We start from the raw sequence: 22,692 nt of genomic DNA, 5'->3' as shown, positions 1-22,692 counted from the left end.
GATCTGTATCCTGCAGTGAAGCTGTAGTACTCCTGTAGTGCTCTGGCATGGTAGCTGTAGTACTCCTGGAGTAGTAGTGCTGTAGTACTCCTGCAGTGTAGCTGAATTACTCCTGCAGTACTGTGTAGTTTTCCTGCAGGCCTGTGGTTTCTGGTGTTCCCGGTATCTCCCTCCACTCGGCTGTGGGTGTTGAGTCGCTGGTGCTGCCGGGTCCACACCTCCTCTGTGCTTGTAATGCACGGATCAATGCAGCCTGCGGGGGGGAGGCGCGGGAGGGGAGCGGAGCTGTGGGATCGATGGGTGCTGAGTTATTGCGGCACTCGTCCACTGATTTTTAGAGAGCTGTGTTTTCCCAGGAAAGTCAATACCTCCAGGCTCCCCTCATTAATTTCAACCCCTCCATCCCCACTGCGCCTCCCTCCTCCCCCTCCTCCTGCAGCTGCACCTGGGGATCTGCAGCCCTGGAGAGAGAAGGGTGGAGGAGGAGGAGGAAGACAGGGAGAGAGAAACTGAGATGATGAAGTCAGATGAAGGGGGAGAAGAGAGAAAAGGAGGGAGGTGTTGCAAACTAAGGTGATGAAGTCAGATCCAGGGGGGAGGACAAGGAGGGAGAGGAGGAGGGGTGGAGGAGAAAGAGGAGTAAGAGGAGGAGAAAGATGTGATCCCGGGTTTTAAAAAGCAGACAGAAGGGAAAATATTGATTCCTGATATGGAGATCATGTTTGCAGCAGATTATTGATGTAGTTCCTCCTCCAGGAACAAAAGTCTGTGCCCAGTGTGAGCGGGGAGGCCACGAACTGGAGGCGTTAACTGGAGGACACCCAGCACCAATATCATCATCATCATCATCATCATCATCAGGCAGGCCTCAACATGCCTGACACCCCCCACCCCTTTTCTGTACACCTGGGAACTGCAGCTGCTCAGCTGTGTACACTCCAAAAGTATGTGGACACGTCAGCATTGCATTGAAGCACTCAGTGTCCGCATTGTTACAGCAGCTTCTCCAAACTGAGCACATCCTCTCTCGGCTGTTCTGTTCTACTTTTATGGAGCTGTTTGAGTTTTACTGAGCTTGTGTTTATCCTTTATTGGCTGTTTTCTCTGCTTCACCCTGTGGAACATTTTACTTACTCAGATTTTTGGTTTTGTTCTTTCTTGTAGAGATTTAACTCTAATGAGCCAAATTATTTCGTACTGGTTCTTTTTTCTTGTTATTTCTGCTGCTGTGGTGCAGAAATCAGTGTCTGTGGGTTTCATGGGTAATGTGCTGGTTTCTGGATGTTTATATATACGTGTGAATATTTCATGATTTATACAGTAATTGTTATTTATACTGCATTTTTAGTCTTCTCCGTTTTTCTGGGTTTTATTTGTTAATATTCTGGTTCTACAGGTTTGTAGTTTTTATGCTTCTGCAGCAGCTCATCCCTGTCCTCTCCTGCCCCCTCTGTGGAAAACTGAAGGTCAGAGGTCAGACTTACTTCCACACAGACTGGTAGAACTATCTGCTTAAAACTCGCAGTGTGTTATTCGAAGTAATGACAAACTTAGTTGAGAAAAACTCAAATCCAGGTCTCAATTTTTCAGCTGCCAGTTCCAGACCAGATGTTCCAAACCTGTTATTCCAGCTTCAGATCACCTTTGATATTCCAGGTCTGGTCTAGATGTTTTGGCAGATCTAAGGATGATTCCTGATCTGATATTCCGTTTTTTTTCCATGTTTAAGGAGGTTGTTTTTTCTGGAGTGCCCCGGATTTGTTCTGCAGTTTCTGTTTCATAGAAAATGAATCTTTCTGGATTTCTTCTGATGTTTCCTGCAGTTTCTAACTTTTTGTTTTCCTCATTCACATGTTTGAGATGTTACGTGTGATTTAAGCGCAGCCGGACTTGCTTAAACAGGTACTATGCACAAGGTTTTTTTGTTTTTGTTAAAATGGCATGTTGTAGTTTTTCTCTCCTTTTAGAGAACGGGTGGTTTAGTGTCTCTGCACTTTGGGGCTTTTAATGATTTCAGATCTGTTTCTGAGGTGAAGTTTCTTGTTTCCACCTCCGAGCTGGAGCACTGTAGCAAATGTAGCTCCCAGCTCTGGTTTTAAATTCTGCTTCAGAACAAAATACCTCAGAGGTAGCCGGTCCCTTGTCTCCTGCAGGGAAACATACTGCAGTGATGTTACGCGATAATCCTCACGGTGGTGGTTTTTAAGTTACTGGGATGCACCCTCCACTCGTCCCCTCTCCGCTCCGTGTTTTTTTTGTTGGTGGTTTTCCGGTGTGGGCGTTGGGATCCCTCTGGGACCGGCCCTGAGATTAAGCAGCTCTGCAAATAAAATCCACTCCACTTACTTGGATAATTGTTTTACTGGAATAACTAAAGGATTCAGTGTTTTTCTGTGGATGCAAAGGTCAAACTTCTGCTGATTTAGTGCCGCCCTCCTCACGCTCTCCCAGTGCTCAGTGACGGCTGACGAATCTCAGTTTATCCTGTTTGTTCTCCATCTTACTTCTCCTCTTCATGGAAAAGTCAGAGGTCAGAGGTCAAGCCTACATAGGCAGCCTGAGTGATACTCCGAGTGTTTTACAGGTCTGACTATTCCAGGTCTAAACATGATGATCTTGAAGATGTTTGACGTTGTTTATGTTGCTGCGTTCATTAAATAAACGAAGGAGCTGTAGCGTTGCCCAAACTGAGCTTAATTTAACCACCTGATCATTTGGGATGACATCACTAGAACGGACCAATCAGTGAACCTGTATGCCCTCGTGTGATGCAGACCTGGTTCATTAATAGTAAGTCTGAACTCAAATGCAACTTCCTCACTCTGAGCTCCTCTCTCAAAGTACAATGAAGCACTTTGTAAGTTCTGCTCTTCCTCCTCCTCCTCCTCCTCCTCGGCACACATGGAAAACATTAGCAGATTCTTCCAGAGGGTTCGCTGAAGGTCTGCGAACGTGTAACCAAGAGGCCGGCGTTACACCTCCGACCTCAGCTGGAGGAGAGAAGGAGGAGGCGCTCCCTCTGTTTTCGCTGTTCCCCCCTCTCCTGTCGACACGTCTGAGGCACCGTTCGCTAATTGACTTCTGAATTTTTATTGTTTAATTACTGTCGCAGTAACACATGGAGGCAATTATCTGTAGCCTGCTCGGGATCGGCTTACAGCGGCTGACGGAAACAAAGAGAGGACGAGGCAAACGCCGTTTATGGCAGGACTCGCAGTGAGGACAGAACTCATAATTCAGCTGGAAAAACCTCCGTCTGAACCACCGAAACGTCACTTCAGCCTCGTCTTTTTATTCTATTTAACCCTGTCTGGCCCCGACAGCAACAATTCGCAAAGACAAAATGCTGGTTTACAGGAGGAGGGATTCAGTGCGCTTTAGTTTTGTAGTTTGTGGGTTTGTTTCATGTTGAGTTGAACAGACTAAGGGCCAGACGTACTAATCACGAGGCCACAGTTTGGTTATAAGTTCAGGATTTGCTCTCTCCAGAAACAACACAGCTAACGAGCCTGCAGCTGCTTTACTGCAGCTCAGACCAGCGTTTAAACCTGGAGTCAGTTTTAGAATAACTCTGACACAAACACCTGGCAGAAAGCGCAGATCACTCCCCCGCTCTGATCCTGGTTCTGATAGAGGTCTTTCCTGTTTTATGGGAGTTCTTCCTTCCCACCATCACCAAGTGCTGCTCACGGGGGATCGTGGAATCTCTCTGCAGTTGTCTCTCCAGGGTCTTTACCTTATAATATAAGGCACTTTGTTGGTCGTTTGTTGATCTATTAAGGAAATTTCTGTGAATTGAAATTAAGATTTTGGCTGGTCGGAGCCATTAGTGCACGGCATGAGGAGCAAATTCCTGGGTAAAAAACGTGTTGCTCTAAGTGCCCCAGTGAAGCTCGTTCAGAGTGAATGCCAGACGTGATTGGCCGTTCAGGTTTGTGACTCAGCTGTAGATTTATTTAAAAACCGTCAGTTCTTGTGTTTTTGTTTTAGTGACGTCTAAATCTCGATTAAACATCATCTTCATTTTGTGTTGAAAGCTCACATCTGTGCGGCGCCCAGAATAACTCCAGCAGATGTTTAAGGAGACGTGCTTCAGATGTTACCTGTGATTTAAGCACAGTCGGACCTGCGGCGGCGTTATTTCTTCTTCACAAGCGTCAGACCTGTTTGCAGCACAGAGGGTGAGGCGAGGAGGCGGATTAAAAGTGAGGTGCTTGCATCAGTCAGTGGAGTCATTAACACCCTCCTCCACCTCCTACACCCGCCTCTGCTGCAATCGATGCTCATAGAAATTTCATGAACTTTAAACAGTGATTGACAGGCAGCTCCGGCCCCGGCCGCCGCCAACGCCGCGCCCTCACAGAGTGTATGAAGTGACAAAAGTTACTGGAACATGAATTAACTGACCGTCGTGTGTGTGTCATGTAAAGTCTCATTAATAGAAACTTGATTATCTAATTAAAATCTTTTAAGATGAAGAGCTCGCGGCCTGATGTTGGACAGATGTTCAGCAGATTATTCACTGTGAAGGTTTTTCAGCCCTTTGTCTGCAGGTCCTCTCAGGATTATTAAAAGCACTCCCCACAGAAGAAGAAGAAAAACACCCTTGCAGGTGCTTCACAGTCAGGAAAAATACACATTTAAGAGTGCATGCAGGCAAGTTTTTATCGATATCTAAGTAGTTAAACTCCAAAACTACAGATTTTTTATGATACAGTTTGGGTTCCAGTTGACAAAATTTGTTCTCTTCGTGTTCTTTCCCCGTGTCTTGTCTTGTTTTCTGTGCTGAGGACTCGACGCCTGCATGGTCACGCGGTGCATCCTCGGCACGTTTGAACAGCACCAACTGTCGAGGCTTCATTCAGTGAAGTTCAGCACTTTCTTCATCTCGGAAAAATTCTGTTTTCTCTAAAAATAACCGCATACGGCCGAAGTCTTACCTGCAAGGACGAGAACCTGAACCATCAAAATGTTTATTTTTTAAATTGTTCCCCAAAGTTTTCCCAATCAGGGAACCAAACAAATCAACTTTTAAAGACAAACAGCTAAAACGCAGGGTCAGGAGCTGCTGGGATTGTCGCTGATGGTTTCTCACAGGGTTAAAACGATCTTTCATCTTTTAGTGATTTAAATATAAACAGAGTGGTTTTTTTATGTGTTTTTATTCTTCAATACTACAAAACACCAGAGGAAACCCGTCGTCCTGCTTTACCTCGGCCAGATGTTTAAACTTTAGATGCTTCATAAAGGCAGAATTTATGGTTTGGGTGTTCCTAATAAAGTGATCAGCGAGTTTGTGTTACAGAGTCGGGATGTGACGCGTCAGGAGGCGCGTCTCAGTCACTTAGCGGCGATCACACGACAGCAATGAAACAACACGAGCGCTGTCGCGTCCCCGCCTTTGATCTCGCCTCTCGTGTCGTCTTTTAATAGACAGCAGAAGTGTGCTCTCCGCCACGGGAATTCCTCGACTCTCAGCAGAGACGCACCACATTTCATATATCAAAGAGCTCCACTTTGGGAATGGGGACTTGGGGAACTAATGTCGGGTAATTAGCCATTTCTGCGGGGGCATTTTCGGCGGCCACTCCAGAAAATAATAACTTCTCAGGTGGGGGGCCTATTTCTTTGAGGCACTCTGCTCGGCCGGCTCTAATCACGGCGAGGTAATTATTCGCTGATTAACACGCGGCGTCGGGGCGGATGTTCGCTCTAATCACAGGGGCTGTTGCGTCAGCGACGGCTCTCGGAGGAGGAAGCAGAAGGGAGTGGGCGCTCATGTGGGTTATAGAGACGAGACGACGGTACCTGAAGATACCTGAAGACACCTGGCGGGTTCGGGAGGGCCGACTCTGATCTTCATCAGAAGATCGCGTCTTCATTGCGTAAAGAATGAAAGAAAAACATTTCAACATCAAACCAACACTGACGCCAAAATCCTCTGCAACACGGAATCATCCGCCACTGAAAGTAGTCCCCAAAGTGCAGATAGACTCAGAGTTCATACGTTTGATCTGTTTTTGCTCATTTTTATCTCTCTTTCCATTTTCTGCTTGTTTTACTTAAACACGTGCAGACATGTCCCCACAGGACTGCCCTCCTTGTCACACCAGTGTGCACATCCATGTAAAACAAACAAGCTGCAGAGGAAACTTTACGCTCGCTGTCATTTACAGACCTGCCTAGTCGCCCCTGCTCTCTGCGATGACTGAGTGATGAATTGAAAGTCGGAGCAGATCAATAATCCGCTGAAAAGATGCTTTCGGGGTGTTATGGCAGCCTGTCAGCATGCCCCCCACCCCAGCTGATGCTGGTTGGCCACTTGACAAGCAGAAAAACAAATCAGCGCGTCCACTTAAGGCTCGGCATGTCGTGCATCTGTCACACACACACACACACACACACACTGAAGGAGGCGAGGAATCATCAGCAGTTGCGATCGGCGGGCCATGAGGCCAAACGCCGCGCTGACCTGCATCAATCATGCGGCCGGGGGAGATGGGAAATAGCAGCACACGTTACTGCGGGACGGATGAGCGGCGCCTATTTGAAATGATGAGAGTAATACAGGAGGAAACCACGCAGCACTGAAGTCTGCCGGCTCATCGGGGACACGAGAGCGCCTGCGACGAGGCCGTGAACGCCAAAACAAAAACAGTAAAGGTGAGCAGAGACCCTAAAGTGCGGATTTCATCTCCGGCTGGTAAATATATACAAACCAGCGGCGTGGAAAAGCAGATTCAGGGCGAGGAGCAGCAAATGAAAGATAAATGTAAACAGTAGTGAGGAGGAGGATGTAAACAGAGGCGGGCTCTCCTCTGAAGCACGGCGCCCTGCTGGATTGTGGGAGCCGAAGCGAGCGGGGTAATGAGCCTGCTGAGATGTTCCAGTAATCCGCCGTCCTCCCTCCCAGAGCTCTGATCCTCTGATCTGTGATCAGCCGCCATCTGCAGCCAGAAGCGGCGAATGATACCAGAGCGAGGAGAGGAAGAGGAAGCTTCCCCTTCAGCTCGCTGTCAGGGCGAAGCCGGACAGGTGAGAAGCACCAGGTGGTCAGTTTGACAGCAGGAGAAGCATCGAGACAAGAATCCAGATCTGCGGCTCCAGCTTTAAAACAAGCGCGTTTGATTCATTCGCTCTTCAGTGTGGCTGCACCCTTTCACAATAAAAGCTGTGTAATTAGGGATGCAGTGATTGAAAGTTTTCAGACTCATTTCCAGAATTTTAAGTCTGACCTTTAAGTTTTTGCCCAGTTTTTGTTTTTTCTGGGACTGTGTGTGTCACAGTATAGTTTTTAGCCGTCTCATGAAGCACTAGTGGTCACTTTAAAAAGCCTGAGCCCTCAGACCCATGGAGGTCCAGCATGGATACATTTTACATCCTCACTTTCATCCTGCAGCATTTCGCTCTGTTTTAAAGCCTTCTTTCTCATCCTGTTACTTTTTATCACCTTCTGTAAATTTTATGTGTCTCCTGCTTTTATTTGACTCTTTTTTTAAAGCTTCTGTCTTGATTGTTCAGACATTATTAATCGAGCAGTAGTTGCTGGGTGTTTGAGCAGGAAGTGAACGTCTCTCCTGTAAGTGCGTAAAATATCCTCCTCCTCTCCGACACTCCAGATATGCCGTGAAGAAATTAGTTTCAAATGTGATCCGCCTCCCCCTTCTTCTCTTCTCTTCCTCTCCTCAGTCACTTAGCGGTCTAATAACGGAGCGTGCCGCTCAGCAGGACGCCGGCCGACCGTTTGATCACCTTCACAGCGAGGGCAGAGAAAAGGATCCAAAGAGAGAGGGAGAGAGATAAATACTTGATGAAATATATAAAAAATCCCCTCCTCTCGCTCGCCTCTGTCTCTCCCGCTCTCCTCTCACCTCTGAATTATCTTCCTCTGCTCCTTTTCTGATTTATAAAAAGCATCAGACGGCAGGAGAAAGCGACGGCCGTGGCCTCCTCGCGCTGAACAAAGAGGAGCAGAGAAAAATCAATACAAATTACGATGGAGAAAGTGGCACTGATGCCTGGAATTGCAGCATATGTTTACACTAAATCAGGCAATCTGTCTTCATATGGGCGGTGTAATGCGTGGGGTGGGGGGAGGGGGGGTCAGGGTTCGCATTGCCAGCCGCCATTCTCCAATTACACTGGCTCCTTTGGAAGGAGGCGGTCTTTATCGATTGGCTGGGAGGAGCACGGGGCCCTGCAGGCAGCCAATGGGGTGCTGGGGTCAAAGTGCAGCGAGATTTTAATAAGGCAAAGTAATGGGCTTAATGCCTGTAGGGGGGTCGATCCCCATCAGAGGTTCATTAAAACTTCTGTCTTTGTTTCATTCTCCGTCTGTGGTCGTCTCCACCTCCAGCAACGATCGCAACCTCAGAGCGCCGTCACGTCTCTGGAGAGAGGCGTCTGAATCCAGATGTTTTATCAAACCAACTCGACTTATTGAGACACTCAATGTACTCATCAGAGCCCACAGCGGTGTGGACTCGTCAGAGCCCAGGGCGGTGTGGACTCTACAAACCAGAGCAGCTCCTTTAGACCTTTCAGAATAAAACTTCTCATCAGTTTTTAAACTTCAGAAATAAACCACATCTGTCAGTGGCTGAATGTTGGTGTCCAAGAGTTTAAGTGTGAACCAAGCGTCAACCAAAGTGCTGTTCCTCTGACGTCCACCGGAGGCTCCAGGACTCAGTCCTCATAGACTCCCATGTAAACACGTTTACGGCCAGAAGAATTTCTAATTTCCCCATTTACAACATTTTACCTGTTTAAATTATATTCAGGCTCAAAGTTTGTATTGTTAGGGGCGTGGCCTCTTTGACTTACAGTTGTATGGTTACAGTTCAGTTAGCTAGGCTTCCCCTCGACTAACTGAACTGGACCTCTGGGCTGTGTTTGTGCTGTTGGAGCCTTTTGGATCATTTTTAATGACCTGATCTGACCAATAAAAGGGCTGCTGTGAGGTCACTGTACTAACAGACCGTCTAAGAAATCTGAGGTCCGGTTTTGCTGAATTCTAGGATTTTATTTGGTTGTTGCTGAGCACTAATTGTCAGGTATTTGTGTCTGTGGATGCAGCTTGTTAGCATTAGTGTCACTACTTACACTGAAGAAACAACATGGTGGCAGGAAAGCTGCTGATGTTGGATGATATCACAGTGATAACATCCACACGTTTGGCGATGAGCCCATGTGCAGGAGGTTGACAGATAAAACCAGGCTTCTCAACCATGTACTTGTTCCTAAAACAATATTTTGTTTTCCAAACTTCAATATTTTGTATTTTATTTTTGTCATTGAGTAATAAAATTTTGTCAAGTGCTTGTGAAAAATTCCACATTAAAGTCATCCCAACACATAACAAGACGAATAAAGCAACTTTAATTCTGCTTTGAAGGCAAAACTAAAGTGAAAAAAACAGAAAATCTTCAAACCAGCAACTCGCAGACAGAAAATGTGTCCAAACTAAGGAGAGAGAGGACCAGGACAGAGATATGAGGCTCGTGTTCCCAGATTCTTTCCAAGACTTTTAGCACAGATCGGGGACTTGGATCTCAGAGATCTCGAAGAACTTTTGGCGCTGAGGAAGTTTCCGGGTTTTTTGATGTTTATCTGCAGACATGTCGCCTTCGATTGAACCACATCAGCATCATTTCTCAACATCTCGGATCAGCTCGGAGGTCAGAGAGGAGAATACTTCCTCTTCTGATGGAGGTGGCGAGTTAACCATCACAGACCCCCCCCTCCCTCCGAGTGTAAATGGGTTTTTTATTCTATTGCAGCAGTTCCCATAGTGCCTCTCACTTGTTTTATAAGTTGGGATGTATGTACGCAGCGTCAGGAGGCAATCCAGTTTGGGATTCACCGCTGATTGCTGCTCGTGTCGTCCCGGTGCATTATCTCCATTCATCCTCTGCTGCTCCGCATCCCCCCAAAAAGTCTCTTTGGGATCCTGCAATGAATCGCTCTTTCATTCGCGGCGGGCCGAGGTAATAGATTCAGGCCGCGCTGCTCTCTGCTTCCTCTCAGGGAGGCGGGGAGGCGAGGAATCCAACATGGCAGCCCCTGCGGCGAGGGCCACGTCCCTCAGCACTCTGTCACCCTTCAGATATCATCCCCACCCCAGTTGCAGCCTGAAAGCCCTTTTTCTCCTCCGCCGCCGCTTGAAACGGGCTCCGACAAATTTGATTTAGCAGCTCGCCGTTGCCCATTCCCGGGAAAAGAAAACAAATATTGTTATAATGGTAATAACATCTATTTGGAGCGCTGGCGACAAACGGCGGCGGGGCCCTTTGAAGGAGACCCCTCTGTGCCGCCGTATAGCTGCCTTATTCTTATTCATGAAAGCCACGGTTATGCATATTAGCGCAAACTAGCTATTCTACTCAGCAGCATTTGGAGTGTCAATCATCCTTACAGAATACAAGAGCCAACGGTGACAAAAGCGGAGTGGGCAAGATCGGCTGACAAATTGTCCCCAAAGTCAAATTTGACAGCCTTTTATGATTAATGGGCTTGATTATGGAGAAGTATCTCCCCGAACTCATTTCCGGGTGTTTCTCCAGCTCTGCTCAGTGCATATGGAGAGAGGAGGAGGAGGAGGAGGAAGGCAGATTGTTTGCGGAGGTGAATGAGTGGAGGAGAAAAGAAAAGAGAGAGAGGGCTCGGTGGAGGGGAGGCTGGATTGAATTAGCCGTGGAGGAGAGGTGGAGTGTGAGGTCTCGCACTTGATAAACAGCAGCCGAGATAAGAGAGAGTGAGATCAGCTGACGGCGCTCGCTCGCCCTCTCCGTTAGCGCTCACCGCTGACACGAACCAACAGGAGATCAGAGGAGAGGGAGGTGAAACGATCCCTGCTGAGTTTAAACTTCAGGAAATGACAGGAAGTCAAGAAAAACCTGGCTTTTGCACGCGTGTGCAAAAGACGAGCACATTTCGACAATGTTGCATTAAAATTACATCTCACGAGTTGGGGACGTGTTTTTATTTTCTTCGATTTCAGCACAATCGCAGAAGAAGGAAAGGCTGAAATATGTTGTTAAAAAAAGACCATCCTGACCAGAGCAAAAGACTCAAAAAAGATGCAAAAGTACAGTAAGAGGTGCGACAGCTAGAAAAATAGGGAAAACTACCAGGACACATAAAAAACTCCTGAATGATGCAAAGACACAGTTGGAAGATCTGAAAGTCCCACAAAAAAAATAAAACTACAACACGCAAAACAAACCTAGGACAATGCAGTGACACAGATACAACGTTAAAATGTGTCAAATACAACAATGAGAGGTAAAACTACCATGCAAAGAGACAAAAATACAGAAAAAGAAGAAAAAGGACTACAGGAACTACGGCAAAAGATAAACCTTTGAAAAAGAGACAAATGGAAGTACCAAAAAAGAGTAAAATGACCACACAAAGATGATGATGAAGATGAAAGCTGCAGAACTGCAACAATCAGCTGAGTTCCTGTCAGACGCGTGTGGGGTTAAATAAACCCTCTCTCCTGTTTCTGTTTGTCCCGCAGCCTTGAACGAGCCCACCATCGACTACGGCTTCCAGAGGCTACAGAAGGTCATCCCTCGCCACCCCGGAGACCCTGAGAGGTTACCTAAGGTCAGTAAAGACAACTCATTAACTTGCTGCTGTGGGTCAAAGGTCAGATTTAAGGCCAGGAGGTTGGCTTAAGTCTGGCAGGTATGACCCATAATGCACCTGTCATTCAAGGCTGCTGCTAATTGGGCGCTTTAATCGGGTTTAGGGCCACATTAAGGGCTGATTTCAAACTGAAGTGGCTTTTTGTCCCTCCATGGACGCCGTAGACCACCTGCGCTGTGAGCTGAAGGCTTCTAATGCAGCACAGGGCCGAACTCGAGTCGCCTGATTGGATTTGTTGGTTCTGCTCGGTACGCTCTTGGCACGGTGCGGCGCTCCTCGCTGCCAGCGGGCCAGATTGTTCCCGAGCCTTCAAACAGGAAACAGCTGTTTATGGGAGCAAATCCTGCTGCTGCTGCTGCTGCTCTCGCTGCGTTTTGTTTCCCCTCAACTGGCGAGGAGGAGGGCGCGGATGGTCGTCAAGCGTGATCGGTTTGGCGATGTTTGGCTTCTCAGAAGCCCAGGGAGAGAAAAAAACATCAGAATTATGTAAATTAACTCTGGGACCTAAAAGTGGAGGAGGTGTAAAACATTTCATGAATTACAAAGTTTAACTAAACTTCATTTTTAAAATGTCTCGTATAATCAAAGCTCCGTGCTCGATGCCTTTAACTAAAAAAGAAACATTTGATTTGATTAGTTTCCTTTGTGATTTGTGATGGACGTCAACATAGACGTCAAAACTCTTCATTAATTTTCAGTTTTCCTTTAAGCGTACAAACTCTGGTTTTATTTTGTGCAACTGGTCCACATGTGCCTCATTACTACAGGAAATACAAGCATCAGATACAATCAGATTGTGTCTTTATTAAAGAGAATGAACACAAAACTTTTGTTCCATTAAAACTTTAAAGCAGCTTTGTCCAGTTTCAGGAAGATCAAAAGGTCTTCTGAACATTTTCAGTTTAGTTTATCTGACGTGGACATAAACAAGTCTTATTCTGCTGGAAACGCTGCAGTCGCATGTTTAAAGTGTTGGATCTGTATGGTGTCACTGAGGGCGGGGATATCCTGTTTATCTGATCATCTCAGGCACACAAACCTTCTGTTTATGTGGGACAGCCAATCAGAAGACATGAGGGGTTGTATCACATAAAGATGGATTATTTTGAGGTCTGAATCATGCAAAGCTGCTCTGGTAGAGTCCAAGAAAGCTGGAGATGAGCAGAACTGACCACTGTGTGATGTTTGTCTAGTGTTAACTACCCCGGCTACACCAACTGTCCAAACATCACTGCTGTTTAGTTTTTTTTAGAGATGTACGTTTCAGTTTTTAGAAATATACAATGGAAGCTCGCTATCTAACTTCCAGCAGCCTCCTAACTCGATTACAGCCTACATCTTATGTGAGAACGAGCACAGTGATCATTCCACTTTAGCTGGAAGAATTTGGACTGTTTTTAACTCTCAGCCTTTGTTTGTTTGTTTGTTGTTTGAAGAAGAGTTTGGACCTGAAAATGGCAGCAGAATGGAAAAACTAAGCCAATTTTTACGCCTTTATTTAAAGTTTATGGTGGTAAATTTATATCTCTACGTGGAAGTGGAAACAGGGTCTGTTAAACTCTGCGGGCTTTTTGGAGAAAGGCGGTGAGGAAGAGGGATTTAAAAGTGCAGAAATGCTCCTTTAAGACAAAGTCGAGAATATTGAAATCAGGGAGCTGGTGTCACCCACAGAACGACATTTGTATGCTCACACAGAGGCACGGCGTGCAGCCATCAGGCGTCCTGGTTAGTATGAAGAGATTATTCTGGCTGCAGCGGCTGCGAGGAGCTAACTGAGGCATATTCTCTGAGGCAGCGAGCAGCGGCGGCTGGCGGCGAGCGTCAGATGGGCTCTGACACTCGAAAACAGCTGCCAAATTGAAACCATTTATCAAAATCTGACATCGGAGATCCAGTCACCAAAAAAGCAGTTTATTTGTAAATTGATACTAATAGCGAGCACACATTGTCTGGACCCTTTGATGGCCTGATTTGCAGCCAGAGTGGGACGTCAAACACCCTCCTCCCTCATCCTCTCCCTTTAAATATTTATTTATTCAAAAGAAAACTCAATAAAGCTGCAGGTTTCTCCCTCCTGGACGTTTTGGAGGGAGAGGAATCACGGGAAGAGGAAGAGCGGCGCTCCGCGAGGTGACAGGATGGCGTGCTGGCAGTGACCGAGCAGCGACGGGTTAACTCGAGTTGTCACTTCTCTTTTGTTTTCACCTGCAGCTGCCGCTCTGCAGAGGGCAGCAGCAGCAGCAGGTGTGGACAGAGATGTCTGGGCGGCTGGGTTTCGTTTTTGGACAGGCACGGCGCCGCTGAACAGATTGATTCGTTGTAGACGTCAGGTAGAGCATTATGGGAGCAGCAAGCAGGGTGAATATGGAAGCCAGAAGGAGAAACATCAGGCTGATTTCAGCTGAAAGATGGGGAAATGCCGTTCGGCCTAGCTTAGCAGGAAGCGCGATTAGGTGACGACCGTTCAGACACAATACTGAACAAAATGATCGTCTTAAGGTGGACCTCCTCTGCTCATTTCGCTTTCCAGCGCAATAATTTAGTCACACAATACAGAAATCAGCAGATAATAGGATTTTAACAAGAGTCGTGTTTAGAAGAGTACAGCTGGGCATGTATGTCGTGGTAACTTTGGGCTTTTAGGATTTTCTTGAACTGCTGCTAAAATACAAGAATTAGATCCATAAATCTGAATTTATTTTGGGTTTTCTCTGATCCACACAGGGTCAAAGGTTATATACAGGCTCAAATACAAACAACCTCACTAATGTTTGGTTAAACATCCCTTAGCAAGTTGCACTTTGACCAGATGCTTTTGGTAGCCATCGGCAAACTTCTGGCATAATTCTGGCTGCATATCTGACTGCACTTCTTAGCAGAACTGGTCGAGTTCATTTAAACTGGTTGGGTTTCTGGCACAGATCCGGCTTTAGGGCAGGCTTGAGCCTCGGTGGTTCCTGAACATCCTAAACAATTTCCTATCATCTGAGGGTGACAGTTTGGATCTTCTTCCAGCAAAGTGCTGACACATACGTATAACTGTGCTCACGTACAGTTGTTTGAACTGATAGAATCCGCAGTTGTTTAGAAATGGCTCAGACAGAACGTCCCAACTTGTGTATTACTAACCAAAACTAGCTTACTTATTTTTGCTGATGCATTAAAAGTCGTTTTGCAGTTGTTTATTAGCTGTAATTGTAATAAAATAAATGAGATTAAGCTATTTTATAATAATTTTTTAGTCATATTAGTCATAAAAGCTAAACTAACTTGACAGTTTATCTCTTTTAAAAGCTCTCATTCTCTGAACTTCACGACACATTTCAAACAGTTAGTCTTTTAGCTCCAAAGCTATGTCAAAAAAAACAACTGTTAGCTTCATGTGAGACGATATCTCGCTTCTATGTAGAAATGTAGAAGTAAGATTTTTAATTACTTCAGGTCATTATTGATTATTCTGCTTTTTCTTTATTGTGTAAATCATTGTTTGATCTTTAAAAATGGTACAAGGAAGAGAAAAATCTCCATCACAATATCTTGTTTTGTCCTGAGCTTCTAAACGCAATGCGCCCGCTAACGGACGGACGGACGCTGAGGTGTCCGCTTCCAGCCCAGCCAGGCTGGAAATGAAATTACAGGGCTGAAAATGATCCAGGAGAAACCCCAGAGGTCATCAGTGACCAGTTGTCTTTCCCAGTTTGTCAAACTACCCAAACTAACTCTGTGTGTGCTGTGGACAGACATGAAACCGCACTCACGTTAATTTTAATTTGTCGTTTAATCAGGTTTCATATAATTTTATCTATAAAAGGGATCAGGTTATAAATGTTGGAGATTTGTTTAAAATACGGGACACCCTGTTGTTAAAAACAAACGCTACTGTTAACATGAGGTCCATGAAGATTTGTGAACCATGGGGTGGAGATTAAATGTGTTTAGCGTGTTGAGTGTGCACCTTTAGCTCTGATCATTGACCCTCATCCGGACTTGTGGGGGGGCGTCCGTCCGTTCAGGGATTATTAATTCCGGCCCACTTCATGAATGAGGAGATTTTCAGTATTCATTGAGAATAATGAGCAGAATTCAGTTCATGAGCTGAATTTTAATACGTTTCCTTTGAATGGAATTAACCCCACACCATGTCCCAGATCATTAGAATACCTCTACGCCTGATAATCGCTAATCTGAAGATCTGCCGTGATACTGCTCCCTTCCTCCTCCTCCTCCTCCTGCAGGTCCATCAATATTTTATAGAGATCAGTGGGGCGGCGGCTGTATCTGTAGCTCTGCTCAGGGTGATTTATCATTGTTAAGGCCGCTGTCTGATGGCTTCTCCTCCAGGGTCACGCTGATCCCTGTTCGCCTCGCACCTCCTCAGCCACGGAGCCGGCCCCCTGTAATTAAGCCCCTAGAAACCAAATGGAAAAAAGAGAGAAAGAGGTAGGAGGAAGAAAAAAGGGGCGGAATATGTCAAGAGATGGACAGAAGAAGGGCAAGGGCACCAAGGCCACAAGGGTGCAGTCTCCAAGAGGTTTTTTTTTTTTTAACGGTTATTTGGGAGGGAAACGAAGTACAGTAAGAGTGATTCCTAGTCTTAGATAGATTTTGCTCATATACCACTACAAGTTGAACTGCTTTAAAATATTTAACCGTGAATTTTATATCTTCATGACAGCGATATACAGTCATTTGTAATCCCCAGAAGCCCTCTTTGGGGATTAAGCTGCGCTCATTTAGTCACTTTTGCTGACATTTTAAACATTTTTTGTGACGTTTTCAATTCTGAACTGAAGTTTTAACACAGTCATGAGTAGAATGTGCAAAATAACTAAAAGTTTTTTTAATGACCTGAAATCAGTGACCAAGCTGATAAACACACCAGCAAAGTGTTTAACAACAAAAGCAGGCACAGTCTTAAGCTTTATTATATTACCATTAATCATTAGAGATGAGAAATTATTTGTCAGGAAAAAGGACTGTTAGTTAAATATTAAATATCAGTTTACTGTTTATTATTGACAAGTCTACTAGGGTACTTCTGCACTCACAGTTCAAAATATAAATCTTTATTTGTTTACGCTCGACCACAGAGCAGCCGTCAGTTCAAACTGAAACAAGCAGTTTCAGCTCCTCCCTCTTTGCACCAGCTTTATTTCAGATTGGCTGCTTCAGGTCTTAACATGAGGAATATTCTCACTAAATGACACAAAACATAGAAAAATTGTATAAATCTGAAAGTTTCCAGCAGTCTGCAGCCTGATCCTTTGGTTCAGAGGGATTACTGTCTATACACTGACGTCTTAATTAGAAATTTTAGTCAAGCTTAACATGAAAATCTACCTTTAGAAGAGGAAATGCTGACAGGAAACAAAGAAAAGCAAAATATTTGCCCTTTATTACTTAAATAGAGAATATGCCTGTATGCTGATGTGTTTCTCTACAGCACAATAGATCCACTTTAAGTAAAAGCATATATGTTTTAATATTTCACGTCTGATAAAATAAACTTTCTGTAGTGTTTACTTACTTTAATTTATTGAGAGACATCTCTAGCCAGCTGATCGTCTATACTGGGTTCTTTTAGAGGAAAGAAAAAATGGCCTCAAATCTTAATAAAACAAAGGAGTTGCTTCCTGTTGGCTGCTCTGTGATACAGTGCTGTAACATGTCCACATGAACACACACACACCTACACAGGAGCTACGGGGAGGTTTCATGTGAAGAGAAGCACGAGTCTCAGTGGGTTTAATCAACGCAGCACTGAGGAGGAGGAGGACCCACCTCGTTCTGGACTCACTGATGATGGTGAAACCCTCCCAGACTGAGATAAACTGGTCTGAACTGGAAAGCAAAGGTGTATGTGTTCAGCTGAATCCATCTGCCTCCCGTGGTGACGTTTGCATGTCGTTGTGGTTCTGTTTATTAAAATACAAGTAAGATTCAATGTGGCTGAAAGATGTTTGATGTCGAATTAGAATTTGCTTTAGTAAAATTAGTACATTTCAGAGGACACAGATTCGCGCTCAGTAATAGAGCTAAAGCACCTAAATAGTCTTATTGGTTCGCTGCTTTCTTCCTTTTTGTCAGAAGCAAAAGTGAGCAGCTATTTTAGGAATATATGGAGGGAGGTGGCCTCTTTGACATGGTGACACAGGCGGCTGTAGCTGCTAGCTGTCTGCTAGGCTTCACCTCAGCTAATTAAGTCTCTGAACTGGACCTGTGGACCGTGTTTGTGCTGGTGGAGTATTTCTAATAAGATTAACTGTCCAATAATATGGCTGCTGTGAGGTTACTGTAGTAACAGACTAGCAGGTATCTTCATCTAAGTTATGTTTACATACAGTCCACAGATGCAAACAATAACATAGCTAGTTACTGTTAGCTGATAGCTTAGGACTCCCCTTTCGTCTAAATCTTGCGGCTCCAAAAACCAAACATAGCAGCAAAAAAGTTAATGTTTAAAAAAACAGTGGTTTACGTGACAGTGTCTGTATCAACTAACACTTTGGTTATGAGTTGCTGATAATCTTCCACAGAGGGACAATCCAAAGTGCAGGAATGTGTTTTCATTTCCTCACAGGAAGTCTTCACACCATTATTCTCTACACATTTTAATTGCTGTCTCTTCATGAGCTTCAAGTTCATTTATCAAATCAGATGAACATGAGCAGCCTGTTTTTGAACTGTCGCACACAAACGTTTAATTTCAGGCACTGCTAAAAGGCAAAGAGCCATTCCACTGATTTTACCCCCACCATAAATAAATACATTTTATGTAGTTACGATGTCGACCACTGTTTTTCTTTTAGATTTTTTTGTGTTTATGCTTTCTAGAAGCATTCTTTTGTTCTGCAATTCAGTTTTTATAAATATATTTTTGAAATAATTTTCATCGACTTATTTTCACATTTTTTTCTCCAATATTTTTATGGTGTACTTGTATTTTTTTCCCCTTTTTATTCGTAACTTCCACTCAGAGTTGCAGTTATTGAATTATTGTAAATCAAATGTAGTGAAGTTTGGTGAAACGGCGACTCGCACATTGGAGCGAGCGTCTGAGCAGCCAATCATTAACCAGCCAGATGTTCGAGCCCAATGATCCAATCAGCTGCCTTCATCTCTCAGCTGTTTCATATGTCCACTTAGCCTCCACCCCCCCCCCCCCCCCCCCCACTCCCCACCATCCATCTCCTTTCAGCTGAGGGGAAACACCCAGAGACCCTCTTCATCCTCATCTTCATCTCCCATCCCTCCTCTCTCCTCCATCTTCTCCCACATTCCCCACACTTCTCCTCCTCCTGCTGGAGGTGTGGGTCAGTGATAAGAGATGATGATGATGATGATAACTGGGAGCCAGTGCATTACCGCATCGATCGGGGCCTTTCAGCGCCGTTAAAGCGCCCGGCGCTCTGATTGCCGGCACTCGCTCTGACAGGAATCCGATGGCGCTGTCTGTGTATATGTGTGTGTGTGTGTGTGTAAAGGGTGTGGCCTGGCCGCTGTTAGTGTGTGTGTGTGTGTGTGTGATGGCGTGAATAAGGATGTATGGCGGTGTGGCGTGGAGTCAATTAGTTGCTCCGACAGGAAGAAACAGATCGAGCAGCAGGAGGGAGGAAATCTGATCCGAAGGAGGAAAACAAAAGAAAATAAACAAAAACAGGAAAAACCGTTTTCGTTCAGTCAGCAGGAAACACCAACTCTTCTTCTTCTGTTCACGTTTGTTCTGCTTCCTCTTCCTTCCTCTTTTTATACTTCCTGTTGTATTTTCCCTTCATCTTAATTTTTCTAAAACTCCTCCATTTTTTCTATTTTTATTTTGTTCTGCTTCCTTTGTTGTTACTTTTGTTCATTCTGTCTTCTCCTCTTCTTCTGTTTTTATTGTTCTCTTTGTTTCTCTCTGTTTTCTGTTTTCTCTCGTCCATCTTTTCCCTTTTGTGCCGTCTTGTTCTCTTATTTTTCTCCTCTTCTTCATCCTTTTTTCTTCTACTCCTTCCTTTACTCTGTTTTTCTCTGTTATGGTTTTTCTGTTTCTCCTCCTCTGTCTTCTCCTCCCTCGTTCTTCTTCTTGTGTTACTTCTTTTGTTTCTTCTGTTCTCCACTTCCTTTTTATGTTCTGTTTCTGCTCCTGTCTCTCCTTCCTGTTTTCATGTTGTTCTTTTCTTATTCTGAGTAGTAGTACTACTAGTACAGCGCCTAATTCACAAATCACAGAGAGCCCACCAACAAATGAACAAGTGCAAGTACACACACACACACACACACAACCACACACACACACACACACACACACACACACACACACACACACACACACACACACACACAACCACACACACACACACACACACACACACACACAACCACACACACACACACACAACCACACACACACACAACCACACTGAGCAGCAGCAGCGAGGCCTCGGAGGCGTCATTAACTTGAGAAGGCTGTTGTGTCTGTCAGAAGCTAATGAAAATAGAAGGAGGACACACACACCCAAACACACAAAAACACAGACATACACACAGAGCGGGTGAAGTCTTTTCTGTGTGAGGTTTTAGTGTCTGCCAACTGTATATTTAACGTGTGTATGTTTGAGTATGTACGGTTGTGTGTAAGTAACTGTGTGTGTGTGTGTGTGTGTGTGTGTGTGTGTGTGTGTGTGTGTGTGTGTGTGTGTGTGTGTGTGAGAGAGAGACGGGCAGCTGCTGCGTGGCGTCTCGCTGCCGCAGCCGACCGAAGGAGACATTAACTAACTTCTGTTTTCTAATGGAGATTAATGAAGCCAGAGGACCAACACACACACACACACACACACACACACACACACACACACACACACACACACACACACACACACACAAACAGAAACACACACAGAGAAATGCACACACATACATAAAAACACGCACACAGAAACACGCTGGCAGAGATGCGGTTTCACCTGTCAGGCTGATTATTTGGGGTTATAGTTTGAAAAAGAAAAAACAGGGGAGCTGGAAGGAAATAGGACAGGAGGGAAGGAAAGCAAGAAAGGCAATGAAGGACTGAGGAAAGGAGAGAATTAAGGAGTGATGGAGAGAAGGAAAAAAGGAAGACGGGAAATAAGTAGCAAAGGATTCGTGCTTCCGATCTTCCTTCCTAGACAGTAATCTAGGCAGAAAGGTGGGAAGGAAGAAAGAAGGAGCTGAGGTAAGAAAAAAGATAAGGAAGTAAAGGTAGGAACCCAGATAAGGAAGCAAGTCAAAACGGAAAAAGGACATTTGGAACAGTTAAGAAAGGAAGGAAGGAAGATAGACAGAAAGAAAAGTAAGAAAGAACAAGGGAAGGAAGGAAGGAAGGAATATCAGTGAGTGGAGGATAAAGGAGGAAAGGGAGCAGAAAAATAACATGAGGAAATGAAGGAGATAAATAATAAAAGGAAAAATGGAAGGAGGGAAGGAAAGACACCATGAATGAAGACATGAATATAGAAAAATGAAAAGAAGGGGGGAAAGGAAGGAATGTGGAAGACAGGTAGGAGGGAAGGAAGGGAGAAAGGGGATGACACAAGAAAGAAAAACCAAAAGCAGTAGGAAGAAAGGAATGAAAAAGATGAAAGGCAAGAAGGTAGGAAGATGGGAAGGAAGGAGGATAGGAAAAAGGTAAATGAGATGGAAAAGGAATGCAGAGGAGGACACACAGAAGGAAAGACAGTAGGAAGGAACAAAAGTAGACTCGAGAAAAGGGAAGGAATACAGAGGACAGGAAAGAAGGAGGAATAGAAGCAAGGAAAGATGAAGAAGGAAGAGAGGGGGAGAAAAGAATGAAAGAAAGATCGGTAACCAAAGTTAAAAAAGAGAGACAGTAGGAAGGAACACACGAAGTCAGGAAAGAGGAAGATGGGACAAAAGCAGGAAATAAAGGAGGTAGGGAAGGAAGAAAGGAAACAGGGAGCAAAGAGAAGAACGAGCAGAGCTCATCAAACAGCTGATTCTGGTGTAAACAAACAGTGATGCGTTCACTTCAACGTTCAAGCTTCAGGTCAAGGAAAAAAGCGTCCGCGTGCTGGACCGTTGCCCCCGAGGTCATCGCCTGTCGTGGGAAACGGAGACCTTCGTGTGTCAAAGGCCGGTTCGCTGCCAACTCAGAGGAAGCGCTCTGATTGGCCAGGGAGGGAACACAAAGTGCGTCTCTGGAGACGTTTTTGTTTAGAAGCTGCGGCTCCAGCAGAAAGTTAAAATGCAATAAAAAAAAAATCAGTAGAATCCAAAGTAGAAATCCCCTTTAATCTCTGCGTTCTGCAGTGAAACTCGACAGAAATAAGAAGGCGCAGATTTGAGCGGCAGGAGTGATTCGTGCCGACAGCTGCGAGACGAGGGAAACGTTTCTCCTCAGCGGCTTCGACAGCAGCAGAATCTCTAATGCTGAGTTCAAAGATGCGGTTCAGGGTCAGCCGCACATTCATAATCACAGGTGGAAGGAGCTCTCGCACTCCTTTACTTCATATTAGAGCTGCACCGCTGCTCTGTGGAGGGACAGTTTAATGCTGCTGAACAACAAATCGACAAATTTCAGCCTCAAGAAAAAATAACCAGAGGTCCAGGAAGTACACCGATCCGTTGACATGCCAGACGAACGCCAGGAAGCTTCATTCACTTTAGTTCAATGCATGAAATGTTTGTATTTGTTCTCATTGGCCAGTTTCAGGAAGCCTGCTGAGGGCATCAGACGCTGCCATTAAGCTGCTCTTTAACCTTTTAAAGCCTGAACCATGATGACTCGATGACAAATTAAAAAATAATTATTAACTATTCATTTGCATATATGAGTTTTTATTTGTATTATATTTGTGTTTTTTTGTTTTTTTTTACAATTTATTTATATTTGTTGTGGGGAAAAAAGTCTCACTGTTGATGTAGAAGTCTCAAAGAAAATCAAATATACTAGAAACAGTGAAGAAATGGAAAGGGCAAAAAAGGAAATAATAACTGATGAAAGGATAAAAGCAAGGAAGGAAAGACAGGAGGGAAAAGGAGACGACAGAACAAAAGTGAAGG

At 44.7% G+C, this 22,692-nt stretch overlaps 1 protein-coding gene across 1 annotated transcript in view; it reads left to right on the top strand.

Annotated features, from left to right (window-relative positions):
• The window catches only part of LOC308408203 (transcription factor COE3-like), a 102,549-nt gene that overhangs the window by 65,936 nt on the left and 13,921 nt on the right, over positions 1–22,692 (top strand). Inside the window, exon 6 of the mRNA XM_080900364.1 lies at positions 11,522–11,610. Within this exon, the coding sequence (XP_080756490.1) occupies positions 11,522–11,610 (89 nt within the window). The remainder of the gene's footprint in view (positions 1–11,521; positions 11,611–22,692) is intronic.

This window comes from Rhamphochromis sp. 'chilingali' (assembly GCF_963969265.1).
Source record: "Rhamphochromis sp. 'chilingali' genome assembly, chromosome: 13".
Lineage (NCBI taxonomy): Eukaryota > Metazoa > Chordata > Actinopteri > Cichliformes > Cichlidae > Rhamphochromis > Rhamphochromis sp. 'chilingali'.
This window is presented reverse-complemented; position numbering and strand designations above follow the sequence as displayed.